Raw genomic sequence first — 21,682 nt, 5'->3', positions numbered from 1 at the left:
TCCCTCTCTTGCTCCTCTCCCTCTCCGATCTCTTCTCTCTCCCAAATACTTAATGTGCTATTACTTAATTTAATAAATGCTGCCTAGTTATTGATATTTCTTATCTGATTTTTCTTTTTCATCAGTCTTAGACAAAACTTAGAAAGAAAAAAAAAATAGAATAGGCATCTTGTGTTGTGCCCACAGTTGCCTAGTCAAAACACACAAAAAAAAAAAAAAAAAGTATAGTGACAGAAACAGTCAATCGCCATTACAAATTCAAACACGTACTCCAGTATTCATTTGTGATTGGTGAAACAATTTCATTAAATTATATCCCCAAATTGCCTATTTGGATTTGTATCTCTCTCATCCTTTTGTCCATATATACAATTACAAAGAAATTTCCACATTCTTAATCCAATACAATGACATTTCGATCATGTCCAAGAAGAAAATGGGTCAGTGTGACATACCAATAGAAAAACAGCAAAAATGTTCAGACCAACCAATACCCCTCTTAGTGCATGCCAATCCTGTGGTTGTGCTTAAAAAGCCTCCACTGCAGCTGCTAGTGCAAAAAGATCATAATCTGAACAAGTGCAACCGTGACCATGCCCATCTTCACAACCACACTCATCCCACCTTTTCACCCTTCTCTGCCTTCTCTTCTCCACTTCCATATGTGCTTCAACTCGAACCTTGATGCCTACTTGTAGTTTTGGTGGTTTGACACCTTCAAGACCATGCCCTGTACTTGTTGAAACCATTGGGACCCACTTGTCCAACTCCATGTTTGGTGACTCTAGGACTTCTCTCCATGGAATCTCTGCCCTGCCCAAGAGTTTTGACCCCCCAATTCTGCCAAAAACCGGCACAGTGTTCCTCCACCGGAGCTCGAAAACCACACTTTCTTGGTTTAGGCTGTTGTCCATGGAGTTCTGGGTTCCACAGCACTCCAAGGAGATGGACTCATTCCAAACATGGTTAGACTTTGTGGAGATTTCTCTGGTGTTTAGCCTAATCTTCTTGTTCCCCGAAGAAAGATAGTATCTAACAAACAAGTTTCCTGTGGTCTTGAACTCAATGTTTTTTGCTTGTATGATCCTCATTTCACAGCTAAGAGAAGAAAACTGTGATGGACCCATTGTCTGTGTGTTTGAGAGTTAGAGATAGAGATAGAGAGAGTGAATGGATTCTTTGGTGAAGAGTGGTAGTGTGGCTAGTGGGTTATATATAGTGTATGGAATATTGGTGGGAAGGTGGCATTGCTTTTTGAGGGAGCTTCTATTATCTGTAAATTAAGAATGGGGATATATATATCAGAGTATATGTTTATCACTAAGCAAGATCTGAATTCTAATATTATAATGATTTATGCTTCATATTGGGGATTAAGGAATCATGAAAGATTGAGTGGAAGATTATATGATGAGTTATTATAATGACCTTTAAACTCTTTAAGAGCTGGATTTTGAAGAACGACCCTTGCAAGTTGAAACAATTAATAGTGCTGGGGGGTTACAATATTAATGTTAATGCTGTGTGGGTTCTTCCACTGCAAGATCTCATTTGACATCTTTATCACATGTTGTAGTAGTCTTGTACACAAAGAGCTAGGCAGCATTTAAAGTTCAAAATGACTTGCTTATTAAATTGATAGTCACCTTTTTACATATGAATAATATGATCCACATTTTTTTTCTTAATTTTATTAATGTGCAACTCTAGCCATACATGATCTACAAAACTAAAATTAAATACATGTAATATATGTATCTAATAGAATCAAAAACGATTTTTTGTAGCGCTTAATAAAAACCCTAAATGTGAATAATGTGGTTAGCCTCTCAACCCTAGCCGCCATCCCAAAAGAAAAAACTTTCTCCTCTCCTCAACCTTTCCATGGGGGAGGGGCGGCCTCTGTGTTCTCATAGACTACTCCTCCCCTCGTCCCTCTCTCCTTTGTTTTTCTTTTCCTTTTGCTGTGTTTTTATTTTTGTTCTTTGAGATACTCTCCTTCCAATAAGTGAGAGTGTTTCCCTCTCTTCTTGCGAGAGTTTCTCCACCTTTCTTTGTGAGAGTTTTTCTGATTCATTGTCGTGTCGGCAATGCAATTCGGTTTGTTTTAGTTTGTTTTGTCTTTTGATGCTTTCAGGTTTTCTATGGCGCTATCACAAGGTGTTAGGGAGTCACTATTTTGGCCGGTACCGGTCATGTTTCTACCGGTTACTACTGCCCGATCCGTCACTTTGAGCTACTGTCAGCCTCGACTTAGAGATGTTGGTAGGATCGTGAACCTAAACGAGATTAGTTCGCTAATTCCTACGGTGCTGGCCTCTTTAGCTCCGTTTGTTGGTTATAGTATCTGCCCGATGCCGAAGTTATGAGATCTTGGAATTTCTGTGGACTTTTCTGCTCTACTTCTGTGGGTTTTTGTTTTCTTGTAAGCCTTTGGGCTCATATTTCTATTCTCTTTGCTTTTTTGGCTGTTTTAATACAATGATATATAAACACTTAAAAAAAAAGTAGTAAACGTGGTTTTTTTTTTTTTTTTTTTGAGTTATAAGATTATTTTTTAGTACTTTCATAGTTTCATGAAAAGCGTACATGATAGGTATTTTATGAGAAAACACTTCCAAATACATTTACAAAAGAACACTTGAATTTTGAATAAAAAATTGTACATGTTTCTAACAAATCTGCTATTTAATAAAATGGTCCTTTAATTTCGATGTCAAAATTACTAATATACTAACCTAGTAGAACAGTCGCAGGACTAAATTTATCGATGAGCGCTCGACAGCTACATCAACTGCATGTTCAATTTTATTACATCTACAATTGCAACATTAATTGCAACTACATTATATATTCTTAATAAAAATACTAATTTTAAATCTTCAACCAGTGAATCCCTAAAACCCATTATAAAAAAACATAATCAATCCCACAAATATTAAGATTCAAGTAAAAAATTGAGCGATAAATGCATAAGTAGATACATATAAAAAATACGTACATATGCCGCTATCAAGCGCTTGGCAGTCTAATTGACATTGATAAATGCGCTTAACCCGCACATATTGTCCTTTAATTAGTTTAATTATGTTATTGACTGTATGTTTGGTTAAGATTTTGAATTTTCTAATAGTAGGAAATAATAAACCTTAAATAAAAATACTTTTTATAGAAGCACTTCGAACAAAACCTTAACAAGAAAACAAGAAGACAGTTATACATATATATATAATACATAATTGAAATTACACTCACACCTATCTCCACCCAGTCTCTTATCATTGGTTTTGGATTACTTCAACAAGATTGCCTTAGATTGTGCCAAGGTTTAGCAAACTTAGCTGGCCATGCTTTGTGGCACACAGAAACTGAGGCTAAATAAATCTTTAAATATATGTACAAGTTGAGAATAGATTAAGCCCCATAAATGTACTTGAAGTGGGCAACTAAAGATTTGGTAAAATCTAAATATAGATCGAGTGCAAGAAGATTTGACTTTACAACGCATAAGGCTTTTAACGAAAGGATTGTATCCCCTTGAATATCCTGACCAAGATGCCCACTTTTTACTTGGTTATATATATAATAATAGGTTTAGCATAATGAGTTTTTGAGTTCTTAATCCTTTTGATTTTAAAATAATAGGAAAATTACCATGATCAATGGGTTGGAGACAGATGATGGTTCACACGTAAGAAAATGATAGTTTTGGTTCTTATCAAAATTGTCCGGCTTGGGTTTATCCTCACATGAGATTAACTCAATCTTTGTTACTTTTCTTTATGTTAATCAATATTCAACCTAGGGGCCAGATATTTTCCTTTTTTTGATTGTATTGTAAAATAAAAGCATTCCATATATACAACAAGAGACAAGGAACCTTATCATGGAGCCGCCTCGTCCATGATGTAGACTCCAATCATGGAGCTGCCTCCTCCATCCTTATAATACCTCATCACATACGTACCAAAGCAAAATTAGTGAATCCACTGTGAGGGAAACTCAATTTTCTAGCAGTGGAATGAGGAACCCCATTACATGCTCCATTCACCGTCGGCGATCCAATGGCCAGACTTGATCTTGTAGTTCAATCTTGAAAGAAATAACACTTTGTGTTCTTGATCTAAAAGATGTAATAGTATAATAGTGTATTGCAACTTCAATAATTACACAAAAGGAAGTTTAGTCTAGCTAGTGTTTTGGATGTGAAATTTACCTCTAATATACACAAATATCACTCCCAGAACAATAGCTTCTGGAGCTGACGGGTTTGACGCTGAGTTAGATCTGAACAATAACTTCAAATTACTCACCAAAAGAATTTGAAAAAAACATCTCATTTCTCTCTTACTCTCGACTCTCCCCAGCAAAAAATTATTGGACGATAAATTTATATTAGTAGGGTATAATATTAATAATATCTACCCATATTATGACACATTAAATTGATTACACCACGTGATGGTGTATTGGTTATACAAAATAATTTCTCCTCTCAAACTCGCTCGATTTGTTGACGAGGAGAATAATTTATAGAAGACAATGAAGGTGATCCCAAGCACTAACGGTTCAAGGCCTATATTATAGTTATAGCCCATGAGAACATGATATGCAAATTATTAAGGCGATTCTGGAGGACAACTTTGGCCCACTCACATCACACATTCGCTTGGAGAGATTGTCACAGGTAGCTAACACGCCATAAATCTATTAAGTAGGCGATTTTTCTTAACACTCATTAGGGCTGTTTGACATTTTTAGAATTGGCAAAAGCGCTTTCAGATTAGTAAAAACGTTTTTGGTTACGTTTGACAGAAATTAATAAAAGTACTTTTAGGTTATAAAAGCACTTTAAACTGATTTTTTGAGAATCAAGTGCTTCCACAAGAAGCACTTCTAAGTGCTTTTTTCAGATTAGTAAAAACGTTTTTGGTTACGTTTGACAGAAATTAATAAAAGTACTTTTAGGTTATAAAAGCACTTTAAACTGATTTTTTGAGAATCAAGTGCTTCCACAAGAAGCACTTCTAAGTGCTTTTTTCAGATTAGTAAAAACGTTTTTGGTTACGTTTGACAGAAATTAATAAAAGTACTTTTAGGTTATAAAAGCACTTTAAACTGATTTTTTGAGAATCAAGTGCTTCCACAAGAAGCACTTCTAAGTGCTTTTGTATGAAACACTTGAAATTTTTTATAAAAGTTTGTATATGCTTATGAACATAAGTGCTTCTAGCAAAATCGTTACTGATTATAAATACTTCTAAGAAGCAGTGCCAAACGAGCCCTTAATTATAATACCTTATGTTTTATAAAAATTAAATAATATGTCAATGTTTTTATAAAGTCATAACTCATAATTAAGCTCCATGGACTTTAGGGGGTGTATTGTATATGGACTTTGGTGGAATTTAAAAGACTTGAAAAAGTTTATGTGTTATATGCAATGTAGATTTTTAAAAGGTCTACAAAAGTATCGTATGTAGTATTCAATTATGTTAGTTTCTAGGATTTGTTATATTGGCTATTTTCCTTGTCAAAACCTTTGTATTTAATTTTATTAATCACTCACAAGCTCTAGGCTAGATTAAGGACAAGTTCAGCTGTATTGAAGAAGTCAAGAATGAACAAAGACTCAAGGTATACTGCACTTCATTCATTTCATGAAAATAACAGTTTTTTGTCTATTTGACTAGTCATTCACTGAACATAAAGAACAATGTTTTTCACGTACAGTGGTTGATACTTAAGTCACAGTCACTACAGTGGGGCCATTTCGGGTTTTACTTTTAAAGCCCATTTCATTGAAAGCCCATGTTCTGTTTTTTACTAAACATGCATGTGCATTGCACATGGCTTGGTTCCCCTACTGTATCAATCAGATCTGATTGCTTCTTTGCCATTCACGCCACACACCTACACACATCAGCACTATTCATCATCTTCCCCATTTCTGATTTTTGCAAAATAATGCAAAATTCCTTTTTACAGCTCTTCATTCCTATCCTTAGTAATACTAGGATACCCCTCTAGGACAAAGAGAATATGCCCCTTATTCGTCTTTTGTAGACAGCCATTGATTGGCTTTCACGTGGCTCGGGCAAACACGGAATTGGCGTGTGTGTGTACGGGTATATGTGATACTCGGTTCAGATCTTTTGGTGTGTGTCTATGAGCATTTTGAGTGTGTATTTTTCGTGTTTTATGCCTGGGTATTTTTCAGGTTAAGTGCTCATCTTTAACAATTCAGAAAATGGTCTTTTAATTCTTGAAAAATCAAAAAGATTTTCTGAACTTGTTTTGTTTCACCTAAAATTCTAAATAGGTTTGAGTGTTTAAATCTTTTCATATATTCTTCAAACACATTCATTTTAGATTTTAGTTGAAGGATTCAATATCAACCTTTTCATGCCTCTAGCTTGAGAAGGTTGATCTTTTTTTTAAGAATCCAACATTGGCATATCATGTTCATACATTGATAAATCTACTGGGCTTGGTGCGAATTGGTGCCATGGGTTGATGAGCTTAGAGTTGGAGCTGCCTTCTTCATGAATGACCGATTGCCTCGCTTATGGAAGTTGCACAAAGGGGTAAGAAAGCTGCCACTTAGTTTAGGATTTAGTGATTGAGCTTGTGTGCTGTATGCTCCCTTTGTATTGAACCTCCTCTATAGTGGATTGTCCGGTCAGCTGAAAAAGACCCCAGTTTTTACCCTTTGTGGTTTTTCTGGGTGAACATCTTGTGTGCATTCGTCTTCCTTGTTTGTGTTGTTATGTTTACTGACTCACTCAACTTTTAAACACAAATCTGCACTGTAGCTATATGCTTGAAATTGATATATGTCGCATATAACTGTCTAGCTAATCACACACCACTGTAGTTGTGGATAACACTGGGATGCCTACTGTGATGGGTCCTCTGAGTGTATAGGATGTCACTTGATCCTTTGGTGTGTTTGATTTGTGTTGTTTACAAAAGTGATTTTTTGGTTTTTAGAAGTCAATCTGGAGTTTCATATTTTCGTTACTGAATCGTCTGAGTTGTGTTTGTTTGACTAGTTCCTGAATGATCACATAAATCAAAAATTGGGGTCCGATCACTGAAAGTGAAATTAATCAAGTTTATCAAGTGAATAGATCACCTAAATTAAACTTTCAAATTATCATTTTTAAAAATGTCCATGAAATAAAATCTTGTACTAAGTTTTTTTTTGTCTGAAATTTTTGTGGTATTCGATTAAAATTTTTACAGAGTCTACCAAAATATTGTGGTATTGAGAAAGTCATTGATTTTGAAGGGTTTTCTTAAATGGTGGAGTTTCATGGACTTTGGATCGATAGTGATGTACTAAATACCAAACTCCAATATTTCTCCAACCTTCACCTCAAAAATTTATATGGATTTCATATGTGAATTGTTTTTTTTCCTTTAGAGCATTCCTTGATCTTCTCCTTTCCTATCTCCTCCTATACCTAAACCTTAATCCTAAAAAAACAAAAAACGACCATGGCAGATAGTACAACGCTCATCCATAGTAGTCATCAAGCTAGCCCTTACACAATAGCTTTCAAAATTATTGAGAATAATAAAGAAGCAAACAACACATGAGTAAGGACAAGATAAATGTGTAAGAGCTGGATGAGATGTTGGAAGAGGGATAGGGCACTGTGCGGACGAAAAGTACCCTTCAAATATGGGTCACTTGCAGTGCACATAGGTGTTTTAGATGAAAAATGTAACATAAGTTACAAAATTGACAAAAGTGATACTCGTGCAATAATTTATGGACTAAAGTGATACTAGTATCATTCTGTTTACACCCTATTTTGGCATTGGACCAGAGTCACGGCCAAGCCTAATTGTAAACCAATGCGTGCGTTACTCAAGCATATGATCAGCCCATTGTAATTAAGGCCCAAGTCGAAGGGATTAAATAGGAAGAATCCAGTACTGCCGAGAGTCCTTGATAGACTTGGAGTACTGAATAAGGAAAAGATTATAAAAATTTGGCGTGAAGTAATGTTAAGGAGGAGGAGTCCGAGAGCAAATAGGAAAGGGTTTCCTAAAACCCTAAGGGGTTGATCATTATATAAAGGAGGCATCAACATTCAGAAATCTCTCTCAACACATCTCACAAAAATCAAGCACAAGCTTTTCAACAATCTTCTCAAAATTCTCAAGATCACAACGTGTTTCTTCATTTTTCTTTTAATTTTCTTCAGATCGTAGAACCCTAATCTTAGTTTTTGCTCTGCTAAGATTCCAATTGTTCTTAGTATTGATTTTATTTTGAGGCTTGATTTTCCTTTAATTTTCAGTTTGTTTTAGTATCAGATTTGTGATTCAAACCACCATTGTTACTCAATTTCAAGATAGTCAGATCATTCATGCTTTTCTTTGCATCCTACCACATAGGCTCCAATCCATCGCATATTTACTTTTGAACACATAGTTATAGTTTCATCAAGTGTTTAAAGTCATTGAAGATCAAGGTAGAAAACAAACCCAGGAGAGATTCTTGTTCCTTGCTCGCCGGACAGTAGTTTGGTTTAGGAGTTAGTTCACGGAGCAATATATCAACAAATCATAACACATTCTGCAATTGGTCTCTCGGCCGAGAAGCAGTGGCATGCCTACAAAGTATTTAAAGGACTACAGTGGTTCTTTGCTAAGGATCCGGCCATCTTTGTCATGATTTTTAGGGGAAACAGATTCATAGACTATTATTATAATTAACCGATCTTAATTCAAATTTTCATTAATTTAGATCTTGTATATTATATGATTAAACGATTTTAGATTTTATTAAATATTTACTGAGATGATATATGGTGATAAATTTTAAGAATAGATGATTCAGATTATTAAGCTACATTGTAGGGACAGTCCCACATTGTAGGGGCAATCCCTGAATGATGTCCTTTATATATACATTTTGTAATACATTAAATATATCTTATTCTATTAAAACAAGTTTTTTTTTTTGTTCTTGATAATTGAACATGTTATTGAAGTAAGGCTAAGAACTTACAAGATTATAAATTGATAAGAACGTGGAGTCATGTCCTGCAAGTCCTCTTCCTCACGTTAAAGTCGAGATATGATTGTCGATCGATCTGTGCATTTGACTTCAAAATAGTAGAAGTGAATCCTGCATTCAAGACGTATTAAAACAAGTTTATTTTTAATAGTCATTATGGTGCATTATGTCAATAACGATATATTAAATTTGGTTATATGAGTTATTTACACTTATGTCTCTTGAGGTCTATCGTCTTTTTACATACATCTTTAGAATTTCAAAAATTACACATACACTCTCTGAGTTTTCAAAACTATTACATATAATCATCTACAAGATAAAACAATAAATAAACAAAAAAAAGATATTTGTATTGAGGTTGGACATACTTTACACCTTAAGTAATCTTATTAGACCATTTCACCCCCTTAACATGCTTTTTTTACATACTTTCTCATTATTTTTCTTTTCACTTTAGGTGGTTATGTGCCCAATATTAAATTTTTGAAACACCAAAGTGTATCCTATCTTTTAATTTGTTCCCGACTTTACTAAGATGGAATTGTAAATCTTATCTCGACACCAAATCCCATGTCAAATTTTTCATCCAAACACACCCTAGTTCCAGTAAATGTAAATCAACCCTTGCAACAATAATTCATAACGCCGTCCATAGTTGACGAACTACGCAAGAGTGGCAATGCATTGAACAATGAATGTTGACCATCCTACATATGGATGTCTAAAAACTCTGTGGCGTTTTATTGAATTTTCTTGTAGTGCCAGTAAATATTTGTTGGAAATTGTGATGATTTAAAATAAAATAAAAAACTTTTGAATTTCATGTTCAATAATTTATATGATTATATAATTTCAAGTTTAATAACTCGGTGGTTTTCAAATCAATGAGATGCTTAAATATATTTATTAATTTTATTTATTTGACATAAACTCCCTAATAATATATTTCAAGTGTGGCCGGTAGCAGCCAGCAAGTTGGGCTATACGTTTTACTCCAGGGAGAAAACAACTGATTTTTCAATATTATTTTGGAGACAATCACTGCAAACATTGCGAATATTTGAATTTGAATTAATATTTGAAAGCTGAAATGCGGAATAAGATTGCGAATAATATTTGAATTTGCAAACATTACGAATAAGATTGAATATTTGAATTAATATTCCTCATTTCAGCTTTCATTGTTTCTCTTATTGTTGTTGGTGTTCTTCATGTATTTCGAAAAGTCAACGCCTCCAACTCCGGCGAGAGAGAGCTGCTACAACTACAACAACAACAAACAAACACTACACTTCACCCTCAAAATTTCCCACCTCATTAGGTTCGGTGCTTTCCTCTTTCTCATTCTATCGGCTGTTTGGCTCATCTTTTGGTTCCCATCCACCGACAATGTTATCGCACAACAACAACAACCTCATCATCATGAATACGACCATCTCGTTAACAAAACCCAAAATGGCACGAACAACAACGACCACGACGACATTTCCACCACCACCACCACCACCACGAAATCACCGCTCACAGTCCCCACGTGCGACAAAAACATGTCAGTCTACGTATACCCTTTGCCGGCGCAGTTCAACCGCCAACTCCTCGACCACTGCCACAACCTAAACATCCACACCGACATGTGTCCGCACGTGGCCAATTCCGGACTCGGCCAGCCACTTTCCCACATGGACTCCTCCACCGCCGCCAGCTGGTTCGCCACCAACCAGTTCACGGCGGAGATGATCTTCCACGCGCGCGTGGAAAACCATCCCTGTCGCACGTGGGATCCCACACGCGCGACCCTCTTCTACGTCCCATACTACGGCGGCCTTCACGCTTCCAGCAAGTTCCGCGAACGTAACCTGACGGCTCGCGACGAGCTCGACGTCAGCTTGGTTGACTTTATTCAGGCCCAGCCTTGGTGGCAGCGGCACAACGGTGAGGACCACTTTATGGTCCTGGGGAGGATCGTATACGATTTCATGCGGAAGACAAACGCGCGTGACTACGGAGCCGGCTCCCTCCTAAAACTCCCCGCCGCCAAAAACATGTCGGTGCTCATCATTGAGAGACTTCCCTCGAAAGGACCGAACCAGCACGGTATACCCTACCCTTCGTACTTCCACCCGTCCACGTGGCAGGAGATGGTGACGTGGCAGAACAAGATGAGGCAGATGGAGAGGCCCCACTTGTTCTCTTTCATTGGTGCGCCCAGAAGGAAGGCGGCAATTCGGAACGAGTTCATAAGGCAATGCGGTGAGTCAACTCGTTGCATGCTTTTAAATTGTAAGTCGAGGTCGGATAATGGGGGTGGAAATAAGTGCCAGGACCCGAGTAAGATTATGAAGGTGATGAGTGAGTCCGTGTTTTGCTTACAAGCGCCCGGCGACTCGTTTACTCGGCGGTCGACGTTTGACTCGGTGCTTGCGGGTTGCATACCGGTTTTCTTTTCGCCCCACTCGGCTTACACTCAGTACGCATGGTTTTTGCCTGGGGAAAAAAGCACGTACTCGGTGTACATAGATCAGAAAAGCAAGGCGAGTAAGAGAATAGAAGAGGAGCTGATGAAGATTTCGAGCGACAAGGTTGAGATGATGCGTCAGAAGATTATTGGTTTGATCCCGAATTTGACTTACGCGCACCCAAATGCGACTGATTTGGGGTTTCGGGACGCTGTTAACATTGCGCTTCTATCATTGGCTAAGCACGTCAACAAAATAGTTAAATAATTAATTTTGTATTAATTAATTAGATCTTGGCAGCTGGCAAATAATTATAAAGCTAATTGACTCCATTTTTCAGCAGAGGAGATTATTCTAGCACTACTTTGTGCATTCCTCTGCACTCTCATATATGAGGTGAGGTGTGCATGTAATTATTTTTGGAGGCATTTAGTTTCAATTAATTTTTTTGATTGGCTATAAGCCACATTTAATTATGTAGAGCCCTATTGGTTTGGCATTAAGGTTGCACTTTCGTGGCTCTGGTCCAACTCTTTATACCGTCATATTTTCCTTCTTGTTATATGCATTTAACCTTGTAACATGGCGTTATCATTGTAATTAAAATGGCAGTATATATACATATATAGAGAAAACTAAAGGAAAAGAAAATTTGAAAAATTAAAAAAATATATATACATATATGTTTTTATGTGCACCATATAGTTTTGTGATTGTAAAGGGGGTCAAAGAAACCATAACAAAAAAAAGGGTTCATAAATATCAAATTAGAATATAACCACTGTATAAAAAGGCGTAAAATAATACATTTGCTGCAACCCAAGGAATTAAATTTTGGATTTCAAAGAAATTTCGATGAAAATTTCAAAGATTTTTAAATTTCGACAAAAATTAGACGAAAACGACGGAAATTGCTATCAAAATATGAAAATTTTTAATGAAACTTTACCATATATTTGTTTAAAATATTATCTACTAAATTGATAAAAAAATATTGAAGAAATCAAATTATATAGTATATTTCATGTGATATAAGGTGAATATAATGCGCGTTGGAGCAAATACTGTTAAATAAAATTAGTATAATGAATAAATAAAATTAATATATTCTTTATACTGTATAATTTAATTATACACTAAAATCTAAACCCTAATACTCTATATATTCTATATACCCTAATACTCTTTATACTCTATAATCTATACATTAAACCCTATATACTCTATATTCTTTAGGATATTAGGTTTTAGGCCCTTTAGGATACTTTTAATTATTTTTTTATACAGAAATATATTAAAGTTTAAGGTTTAAAATAACTAAATGAAATTCCAAACTTTTTTTTTTCTTTCCAATTGCCTAAAGGCCCCAAACCCCCCCTCCTTTTTTTTCTTTTTTTTTTCCTTACTTTTTTTCCCTGTGCCTCTCTCTTCAGTCTTTTTTTTTTTATCTTTCCTTCCTTTTTTCCCGTGCCTCTCACCTAGCCAAGCTTTGTCTTCACTAAGTGTAACAACCCAAATTTTGGCTTATGGTAATTCTGTTATTTAAATATTTCAAATTTGTTTAAAGGAATTAAAAATTTCTTTAAATTTATTTTAACTAACTTAGACCTTTGGTTGTGGTTTTAGAGCTTAGTTGTGTGGAAATGAATTTTAGAAAATGAAAATTCAAGAATTTGGCGATTATTATTTTTTTCAGAATTAAGTTATAAGTGTAGGATTTTCATAATTGTTTTGAAAGCAATTTGACTATTTTGAGATTATAGGAAATTAGTACTCATCAATACGAGTTCGTAGAATTTTTCGGTGAATTATTTGGAGTCTCGAGCTATTTTTGGTGAATTTCTGAAGTTGGAGAAAATAGAAAATATGAAAATTTCGATAAATTTCGATAAATTTTGGTAAATTTCGGTAAATTTCGCCAAAATTTTCTAAATTAATCTTCCTGAAAAATTATTAAACATGTGTTTTAATTTCGAAATCCTAAAAAAACGAAATTTTCGATGAAATTTCACCGAAAATTTTGAAATTTAATACCTTGCTGCAACTCAATAATATTCATAATTGTAAGGAACGCTAATATTTGAGCAAAATTTAATAATGACCTAGATAAGAGAAATCATACTTTAAACATTAGTCTTGTTCTAGCTAAATTTACAAATGAACCTAAGAAATCAAAAGTAATAGCCCATCCATTATTAGCACAATTTGAAGCCCGAGCAAGTGGTCACTAGCTTCAACATTGTAAAAGGTAGTGTAAAGTTGTTCTATGAAATTTGGCCCTTATCTCAATTTAGTTTACGAATTCTAAAAATAAATATTTTTGTCCACAAACTTTATATATTAAGCAATCAGTATAAAACGTACGTAACAACCATCTAAAAGATTACAGAAAGTCTGTTTTTAGAGGTAGGTATTCAGTCCATTCATGTGCCAACTTTTGTCTTCATCTTTTCCTCTCACTCTCAGCAGTCAGCACGCAAAATTGATTATCTTGTTAACAATGTGGCCAGAAAAAAGATCAGAACTAGCATGCTATCAATTCAACGCTTAGCTCCCCTTACTTTAGTGCTGCTATTTACATTGAATTAACTATTCTCATTTTATTTATATAGTACGTATTAAGGTTTAATTATTCATTTACCACCCAAAACTGTAACTCATTCTTATATTGTCACCTGAAAGTTTTTTTGTTCCAGATAATTACCACCTATAACTTATATTCGTGTCTCATTTTACCTTGTTCCGTCAACAATTTCATTAAAAATGTTGACTTGTCCGTTATTAATAATATTTACGTTAAGTTGTAATGCTGCTTGTTCCTGGCCGGCATGGTGATCGAGAGTCCGGGTTGGTTGGACTCTTAATTTCATTCGGGAAGATGTGGTTGCTATTGTATGACCTTGCATGATTTAATATATTATCTTTGCTTCGGCTCTCAAAAAAATTATATTTACAACATTTTATATAATATAAAACGAAAATGTTTTCCATCGAGCATCGAATATGCAAAAGTTGATTGAAAAAATTGCATATGGCTCCAATTTAAAGGCATATTAATTAAAGCATTGAAAAAAAAACACAAGGTGATTGCTTTGGTTGAAAAATGCCCCTCCGGTATTTCTATTCCACTCATTCAACAGTACTGGCTTGAGTCAATTCCTTAATTATGTTTCCTTAATTTCAAAGTTAATCAAATTCAATGATTTAATAAGCAAAAGAAATCCAATGTTATGATGGATTGGGAAACTAAATCCCATCTCCAGATTCCACCTGTTCAACGGGATTGACTCCAATGAATTCCTTAATTATGTTTCCATTCCAAGCTTACCAAATACCATATATGTTTTGATGGATTGAGATACAATGACTCATTTCTAATCTGATTTCCTGCTAAACAAAAAACGCCAAAGCTTATGTCAATAATAATAGACTACATAGGATGCTTTTTACAAATAAAGAAGGGCAAAATTGTCTATATAATTATACTCAAATAGTGCTAAGATTGGTGGTGTAAAACAAAAAATGTGAGTGGCCTCCTACAGTAGAACAATATATAGAACCTTCATGCATGTGATGATCGATCAATCGCAGAGAAGTTGTTCTGTATCACACAGTCGATCACCACCAAAACCATATTCTTGTTAATTTCTCTTATTATTGTTGTTGTTCTTCATTTTTTCCTCAAATCAAACACCTCCAACAATGGGGGAAGTTGAGAGAGACAAGGCAATCCATAAGTTCCCAAAAAACAAAGCAATATTTCACTTCATCAGGTGCGGTGCTCTCCTTTTTGTCTTCCTATCAGTTGCTTGGCTTCTTTACGACGTCGTCCAACAACAACGCCACCACATGATCATCGACAACTTTACCGTCGCCAAATCAGCATTCGCAGTAGGCCCCACGTGTGACGACCCAAGCCTGTCGGTCTACGTGTACACTCTGCCGCCGCAATTCAACCTCGGACTCCTCGACCAGTGCAACAAGCTAAGGATGCACATCAACATGTGTGCTGAAGTGGCAAATTCTGGACTCGGCCAGCCACTGATTATTCCCAACGCTTCCTCCACAAGCTGGTTCGCCACCAACCAGTTCACGGCAGAGATCATCTTCCACGCACGTGTGTTGAACCACCCTTGTCGCATCTGGGACCCCGCACATGCGAACCTTTTCTACGTCCCCTTCTACGGCGGCTTTTACTCCTTGAAGACATTCGAGGAACCTAACGCCACGGCTCGCAACGAGCTCGCGGTTGGCTTGGCTGACTACATTCAGGCCCAGCCTACGTGGCAGAAGTACAATGGTAGGGACCACTTTATGACCCTGGGGACAGTCGTATGGAATTTCATGGGGAACTATATTAATGTCTCGTACGACACCGGAGCCAACTCCCTCCTAACACTACCCGCTATGAAAAACATGTCGGCGTTGATTATCGAGACACATCCATTCCTGTCGAACCAGCACGGTATACCATACCCTTCCTACTTCCACCCCTCCACGTGGCAGGAGATGGTGACGTGGCAGAACAAGATGAGGCGATTGGAACGATCCCACTTGTTTTCTTTCGTTGGTGCGCCTAGAAATTACGAGGGGAATATTCGGAACGAGTTGATAAGGCAATGCAACGAGTCGACTCGTTGCTTCCTCTTAAACTGCGCTGGGAGTGGGAAAGCCAAGTGCTGGCAGGCCAGTGAGGTGGTGAGGGTGATGACGGAGTCCGTGTTCTGCTTACAACCGCCCGGTGACACGGCGACTCGGCGGTCAACGTTTGACTCGGTGCTTGCCGGTTGCATACCGGTTTTCTTTTCTCCCCACACGGCATACACTCAGTATGCGTGGTTTTTGCCTGAGGATGTAAGCACGTACTCGGTGTATTTAGATCAGACAAGCATTATTAATGCGAGTAAACGAATTGAAGATGAGCTGATGAAGATTCCGAGCGACAAGGTTGAGATGATGCGTGAAAACATTATAGATTTGATCCCAAGTCTCACTTATGCACACCCCAATGCACCTAATTTGGGGTTTAAGGATGCTGTCGACGTTGCACTTGTATCGTTGGTCAACCTCGTCAACAAACTAAATTAGTTAATTAATTGAACATTGGAATTTCGAGTAATAAAAATGGATTCTCTTGTTCATACGTTTTTCAATTATTTACAACGTATGCCATTATACCTAACAACCACTAAATGGACATTAAACTCATTATTTCAGAATGTGTAAAATGAGCCACTATTTTATAAGAGCCATTAGATAATTAATCCAATGGTGCATATTTTTATGGCTAATGTTCACTTTTAGCCCATGTAATTTGAGTTAAGTTCCACTTTGGTTATGTAATTTCAATTGTTATAATTTTGAGATTATATTTTACAAATCATTGTAATTCAAGGATATGTTAGCATTTTTGTCCATCATGATTTGTAAAGGACATAGTGAAAATCATTTCTGAATTACTAAGGGCTAATTTGGTACTGCTGTGCTGTGAAAATAATCACTGTCAAATATGCTGTGATTATAATCAGCTGTGAAATAAAATAGTTGAGTGTTTGGTAAACTATATTATGAAACGTGTTGTGGATACAAAAAACGATTCTTATGTGTTTGGTAAATATTAGTATTAAAAGTGCTTTGACTGTATATAATGACTAAAATGGACATGATATTGAAAGTGCTTAATTTACAGTTACTTGTTTGGTTAAAAAACCACTTCCACTTGCGTTTATACATTTTTTTTGTTAAGTTTTTTCATAACTTTCACTTTGCAAGAAAAAAGAATATAGAAATCTATATATATATATATATATATCAACATACACAAATGAACTTATTATGTTTGGCACATCGTTTCAGAAAAATTTTAGCTAGAAAACAATTGCAAACCATTATGTTTTATTTCTCAACAAAAAAAAAATTAATAGTACAAATTAATACGATACATAATTTCAATGGCACATTGAAGAACCATAATTTTAATTGAATAAGTAATGAAATTTGAATGCTAACCAATGTTGTATGTTAAATCCTACATACTGCATCAATATTAAATAATCTTGGGCAAATTTATTTATAAAAATAACTAAATTACTCCTACATAAATATATATTAAAATGTCTAAATAGATGACGCACTCATTAAACTTGCAGCAATATTATTCCTCAGTGCCTCCAATTCTTGAGCTACTTGACCATCTTCTTCTTGTGCATAAGCTTCCCATCCTATCGATTTACTTAGGATGTCATTTGGGTCATCTCCACTTTCTTCAAAATGACAATCACGTTGGGCATACCTTATTATATAGTTATGAAGTGATATGGTTGCAATAACTATTTTCACTTGCTTCTTGAATGGATAACTAGGCATGTCTCGTAATATATTCCATCTTTTTTTCCACACTCCAAAAGTACGTTCAATAACGCTCCTAAGAGAAGAATGTGCTTGGTTGAATACTTCTTTAAAACCCATTGGTTGAGTACCCCTATGGAAATCAGGAAGATGATACATTTCACCTTTATATGGTCCCAAAAAACCTTTCATTTGTGGGTATTCTGCATCCACTAGATAATATTTTCCTGAAAATAAAAGATATATATGGTTTATGATATAACGTTTACTTATAAATTGCAACAAGAAGTTAAATTATGTACACATTTTTTTCTTAAAAATTACCATTTGGAGGTTTAGGAAAATTCAAAATATGATCTCGTAGAACCAAAAGGAATACCCTTGTATCATGAGCAGTGCCTTCCCAACTTGCACATGCAAATATGAATTGCATGTCAAAATTGCATGCAACCATTATATTTTGTGTTGGTAGTCCCTTCCTTCCAATATATGGTACTTGATCACAAGGAGGTGTTGAAGCATGCACATGTACTCCATTAATAGCACCAATACAATCCTACAAATGATAATAAGAAATGCTTGTCATAAAATTATAAACTCTAATGTACATGAAAAAAAAAAAAAAGTATAATAATTATCTTAAAATGAGGCATATATCTGGAATCTCTCATTATTTCTGGTGGGACTGTTTTAAACTCGGGATCCAATGGTTTTATGACATCTATAGCCATATGACATACAATATCTAGTAAAATACCAAAATATCTACTAACAATCTCACCAGAATGTTGAAATCGTTCTTGTGCTAGCCTATTTCCTGCACCATGTCCTAAAATGTGTAAAAACATTCCCAAAATCTCAGCAGCACCCATTCTCGTGCTACCCTTTAACCCATAATTGACTTGCAAGTCATCACATAATCTTATAAAGACATCTTTGTCCATCCTAAATAGGTTATGCATGACAACGACTATCATTTTCTTCTAATACTCCCATCAATCAAATATTACCTATTTGAGAAGAATCCATACAAGAATTTTTATAAATATATTTCAGATAATAAAGTTCAATAGTTTGAGCACATATGCATATAATTTGGTTTGTCTCTTCATCTTCCGAAATGTCCATACTCTAAAATAAACCTGCAAGTTGTATTTGTTTTCATGAAACATCATTCCACCATGCTTACAAATATTAAATACAAAAATATAAAAAATAATCATAACAAATAACACCAAAACAAACAAAAATTATCCAAATAATAGTCAAATATAATAAGTTAGCAATCCAAATAAAAATAACCAATTCAAACAATAATGTCAATAACATAATATAAAATAAACACAAAATAAGCAAATCATGTCTTTAAAAAAATAAAATAGTCGATCTCTCCTACTTATTTGTTAGCTAATTCATGATTAAGAAACTGTAGCTTGAGGTCAGAATCTTTCATGAAAGAAAACATCTCTCTCTTCTCTTGAGATATGAATAACTGAGTTGCAAACCACCACAACTTGCTACCAGGCTCTACTCCAGGTAGAGTTTCAACTGCTTGCATCACTTCAAGAATACTACTACCCTGTAAACATGTATTCAATGATACTGGAGCACTTCTATTTCCAACTACATCAACAAGTCGATCAATTTGTTGAGATAATTTTGCAGCACCTCCTACCTTCCCTCCCCCTACAACAACTACTTTACCTTTCCTTCCTTTCTTAACTTGTGTATCAATTGGATTAGTTGCTCTCTTTTTGCCCCTTTCTTCAATACTTTTCACAACTTGATCATTAGTTTCAATTTTGATGAACTCATCTGAATCACCACTATCTTCAACTGCAATGACATCATCCCTGGGATCCCCTTCACTTTCTATTGGAAGTGCACCAGATGAAGGTGCCCAAGCGTGCTTACCGGTGCCAGTGGTGTTCATGAACATCCTATCTAACTTCTCCATCATATCAGGATTAATGCCCTTCTTACGAAATTTTGCATACTTCGAATTTACCTGAAATTTAAAGATATGTGACCATTATTATGAATTCATACTATAATAAAAACAAAACATTAAAAAGTAATAAGTTTACACACCTGAATTTTGTTTTGCCACCATTCATCAGATGCATCAACAATATTTCTAGTCGTATTCCACCCGAGACCGGTTTCCTTCCCAATTAGTTCTTTCCACAGTTTCTATTCAATTTTGAGTGCATCCCACTTATTCTTCAATTGTGATGTATCATATTGTTTTTCTATCTCTTTATTAATATTTGCAACCAACCTTTCCCATCCAATTTTATTAAAATGAGTACCAGGATGATTTTCTGCATTCACCTCCTTAATACACAGATCACATAATATAGCTATAGTTGGAGGATTCCATATTGCCGAAGTTCGGGATCCACTTCCAACATTTGCAGTACTGTTGCTATTATTATCCTTATTTCCCATCTATGCGTGTATATATATAACCAAGCTTAACATAGTTACATAGTATTGCTAACTAATTATAATTATTGATAGGAAGTAGCTAGGAACATTTTTGTTGGTATAACACTACCTTTGCCAAAAGTGAACGCCATGGACCCATCAAATAATTACACCAAAACAAAAACCAACAAAACTCAATAAAACCAAAGAACAAAACCATCAAAAATTATAAATCATGTATCAAGAGTCAAGAGGACCAAAAATTTATGGATGCACTATTTGAATACAAATCACATTATCATTCTTGAGGAACATGAGATGAATGTTTCATAAAAGTAAACAAAAATTATACTTCTAAAAAAATACAAATAAACAACTGAAGATTAATTTTTCTTATGTTTCCAAATTTTGAGTTATGTACTACAGTCTATGATACATACTGCTCAACTGCAAATAATAGAAATTAATAGAGCCAGAAGCTTGAACATAATTTATATTATGGTTATAATTTCAACCATTAATTAAAGAAGTTGTAGAGAAAGATGGTTGAGCAAATTGTTCACATTATTGAGCTTTGGAGTTGGCAAGACAAAAGAATCGATCCATATATCTTCACTTTTTGGCCAACATTGAAATTTTGCACATGTTGTGTGGTTTTGGCCTTTCAGGAGTAGTATAAGCAATTATACAAGTCTTTTGTATTTTGGCATGAAGCTCAAGCTTTTGATCCAAGAGCTCTATTGGCTACTTCTGTGAGGGACAATCTAGGATGAGTTATAATGCCTTGATAGATATATATTATGTATGGGTGTACTGCCAAACATTGAGTGAGTACTCCACATAAATCTACATAATTCACATGTATGCAAGTGAAAAAATTTTCAGTACAATATGTATGTAAATTGATATCTAACACATATGTACCCTCTAATGAGGACACTAATCGTAAGGAAAACAAAATTTCCACACATTTTGACATCCACCTATACTCTATTCTCAAGAAAAGAAAAAAAATTCATAACCAAAGCACTAGCTAAGAATACCACAGCACCTAGAAACAATGTGTGAAGTGAACAGAGATCACATGGAGCCCCAACATGTAGACATGGAAACCCAAACCATGATAAGATGACATTTTGATGGACTGCATACGAAATGGGGGAAACCAGAAAGAAAATTGAAACGTCTCCAAATTGTGGATTTAAAACTCATGCTGACATAAGATTCACAATTAGTTAACAAAGTGGTTGAATTTATCCTTGTCTAGGACCACAAGAACATTCAAAAGCAAACTGGAAACACCAAAATATATCCAAGACTTACAAATACACATATAACTTCTGAGAATTGAGAATTGAGAGTTGAGAGACAAAAAAAATTGAATAAAAAAAAAACCACTCAATAACTC

The 21,682-nt window shown here is 35.2% G+C and overlaps 4 protein-coding genes and 1 pseudogene across 4 annotated transcripts; 2 read left to right on the top strand and 3 right to left on the bottom strand.

Annotated features, from left to right (window-relative positions):
• Positions 1-286: 286 nt before the first annotated feature.
• LOC147284040 (uncharacterized) lies at positions 287-1,145 on the bottom strand. The gene has a single exon (XM_086245270.1). It carries the CDS (start codon positions 1,125-1,127, stop codon positions 528-530), a length of 600 nt encoding a protein of 199 aa, XP_086101396.1. The 5' UTR covers positions 1,128-1,145; the 3' UTR covers positions 287-527.
• A 9,214-nt stretch (positions 1,146-10,359) lies between these two features.
• LOC147284039 (putative xyloglucan galactosyltransferase GT17) lies at positions 10,360-11,763 on the top strand. The gene has a single exon (XM_086245647.1). It carries the CDS (start codon positions 10,588-10,590, stop codon positions 11,761-11,763), a length of 1,176 nt encoding a protein of 391 aa, XP_086101773.1. The 5' UTR covers positions 10,360-10,587.
• A 3,435-nt stretch (positions 11,764-15,198) lies between these two features.
• LOC147284038 (putative xyloglucan galactosyltransferase GT17 pseudogene) lies at positions 15,199-16,584 on the top strand (annotated as a pseudogene).
• A 1,029-nt stretch (positions 16,585-17,613) lies between these two features.
• On the bottom strand, positions 17,614-18,972 carry LOC147284037 (uncharacterized). The gene is made up of 3 exons (XM_086245645.1): positions 18,485-18,972; positions 18,169-18,402; positions 17,614-18,071 (listed from the first exon to the last, which is right to left on the bottom strand). The coding sequence occupies exons 1-3, from the start codon at positions 18,819-18,821 to the stop codon at positions 17,614-17,616; spliced, it is 1,029 nt and encodes a 342-aa protein (XP_086101771.1). The 5' UTR covers positions 18,822-18,972.
• A 268-nt stretch (positions 18,973-19,240) lies between these two features.
• On the bottom strand, positions 19,241-20,253 carry LOC147284036 (uncharacterized). Its single transcript, XM_086245498.1, has 2 exons — positions 19,936-20,253; positions 19,241-19,852 (listed from the first exon to the last, which is right to left on the bottom strand). Exon 2 carries the CDS (start codon positions 19,802-19,804, stop codon positions 19,241-19,243), a length of 564 nt encoding a protein of 187 aa, XP_086101624.1. The 5' UTR covers positions 19,805-19,852; positions 19,936-20,253.
• Between the last annotated feature and the right edge of the window lie 1,429 nt (positions 20,254-21,682).

This window comes from Dryas octopetala, chromosome 5 (genome assembly GCF_963921425.1).
Source record: "Dryas octopetala chromosome 5, drDryOcto1.1, whole genome shotgun sequence".
In the NCBI taxonomy this organism is placed as follows: Eukaryota; Viridiplantae; Streptophyta; class Magnoliopsida; order Rosales; family Rosaceae; genus Dryas; species Dryas octopetala.
Note: the sequence above shows the minus strand (reverse complement) of the source record. Positions and strands in the feature narration are given on the sequence as shown.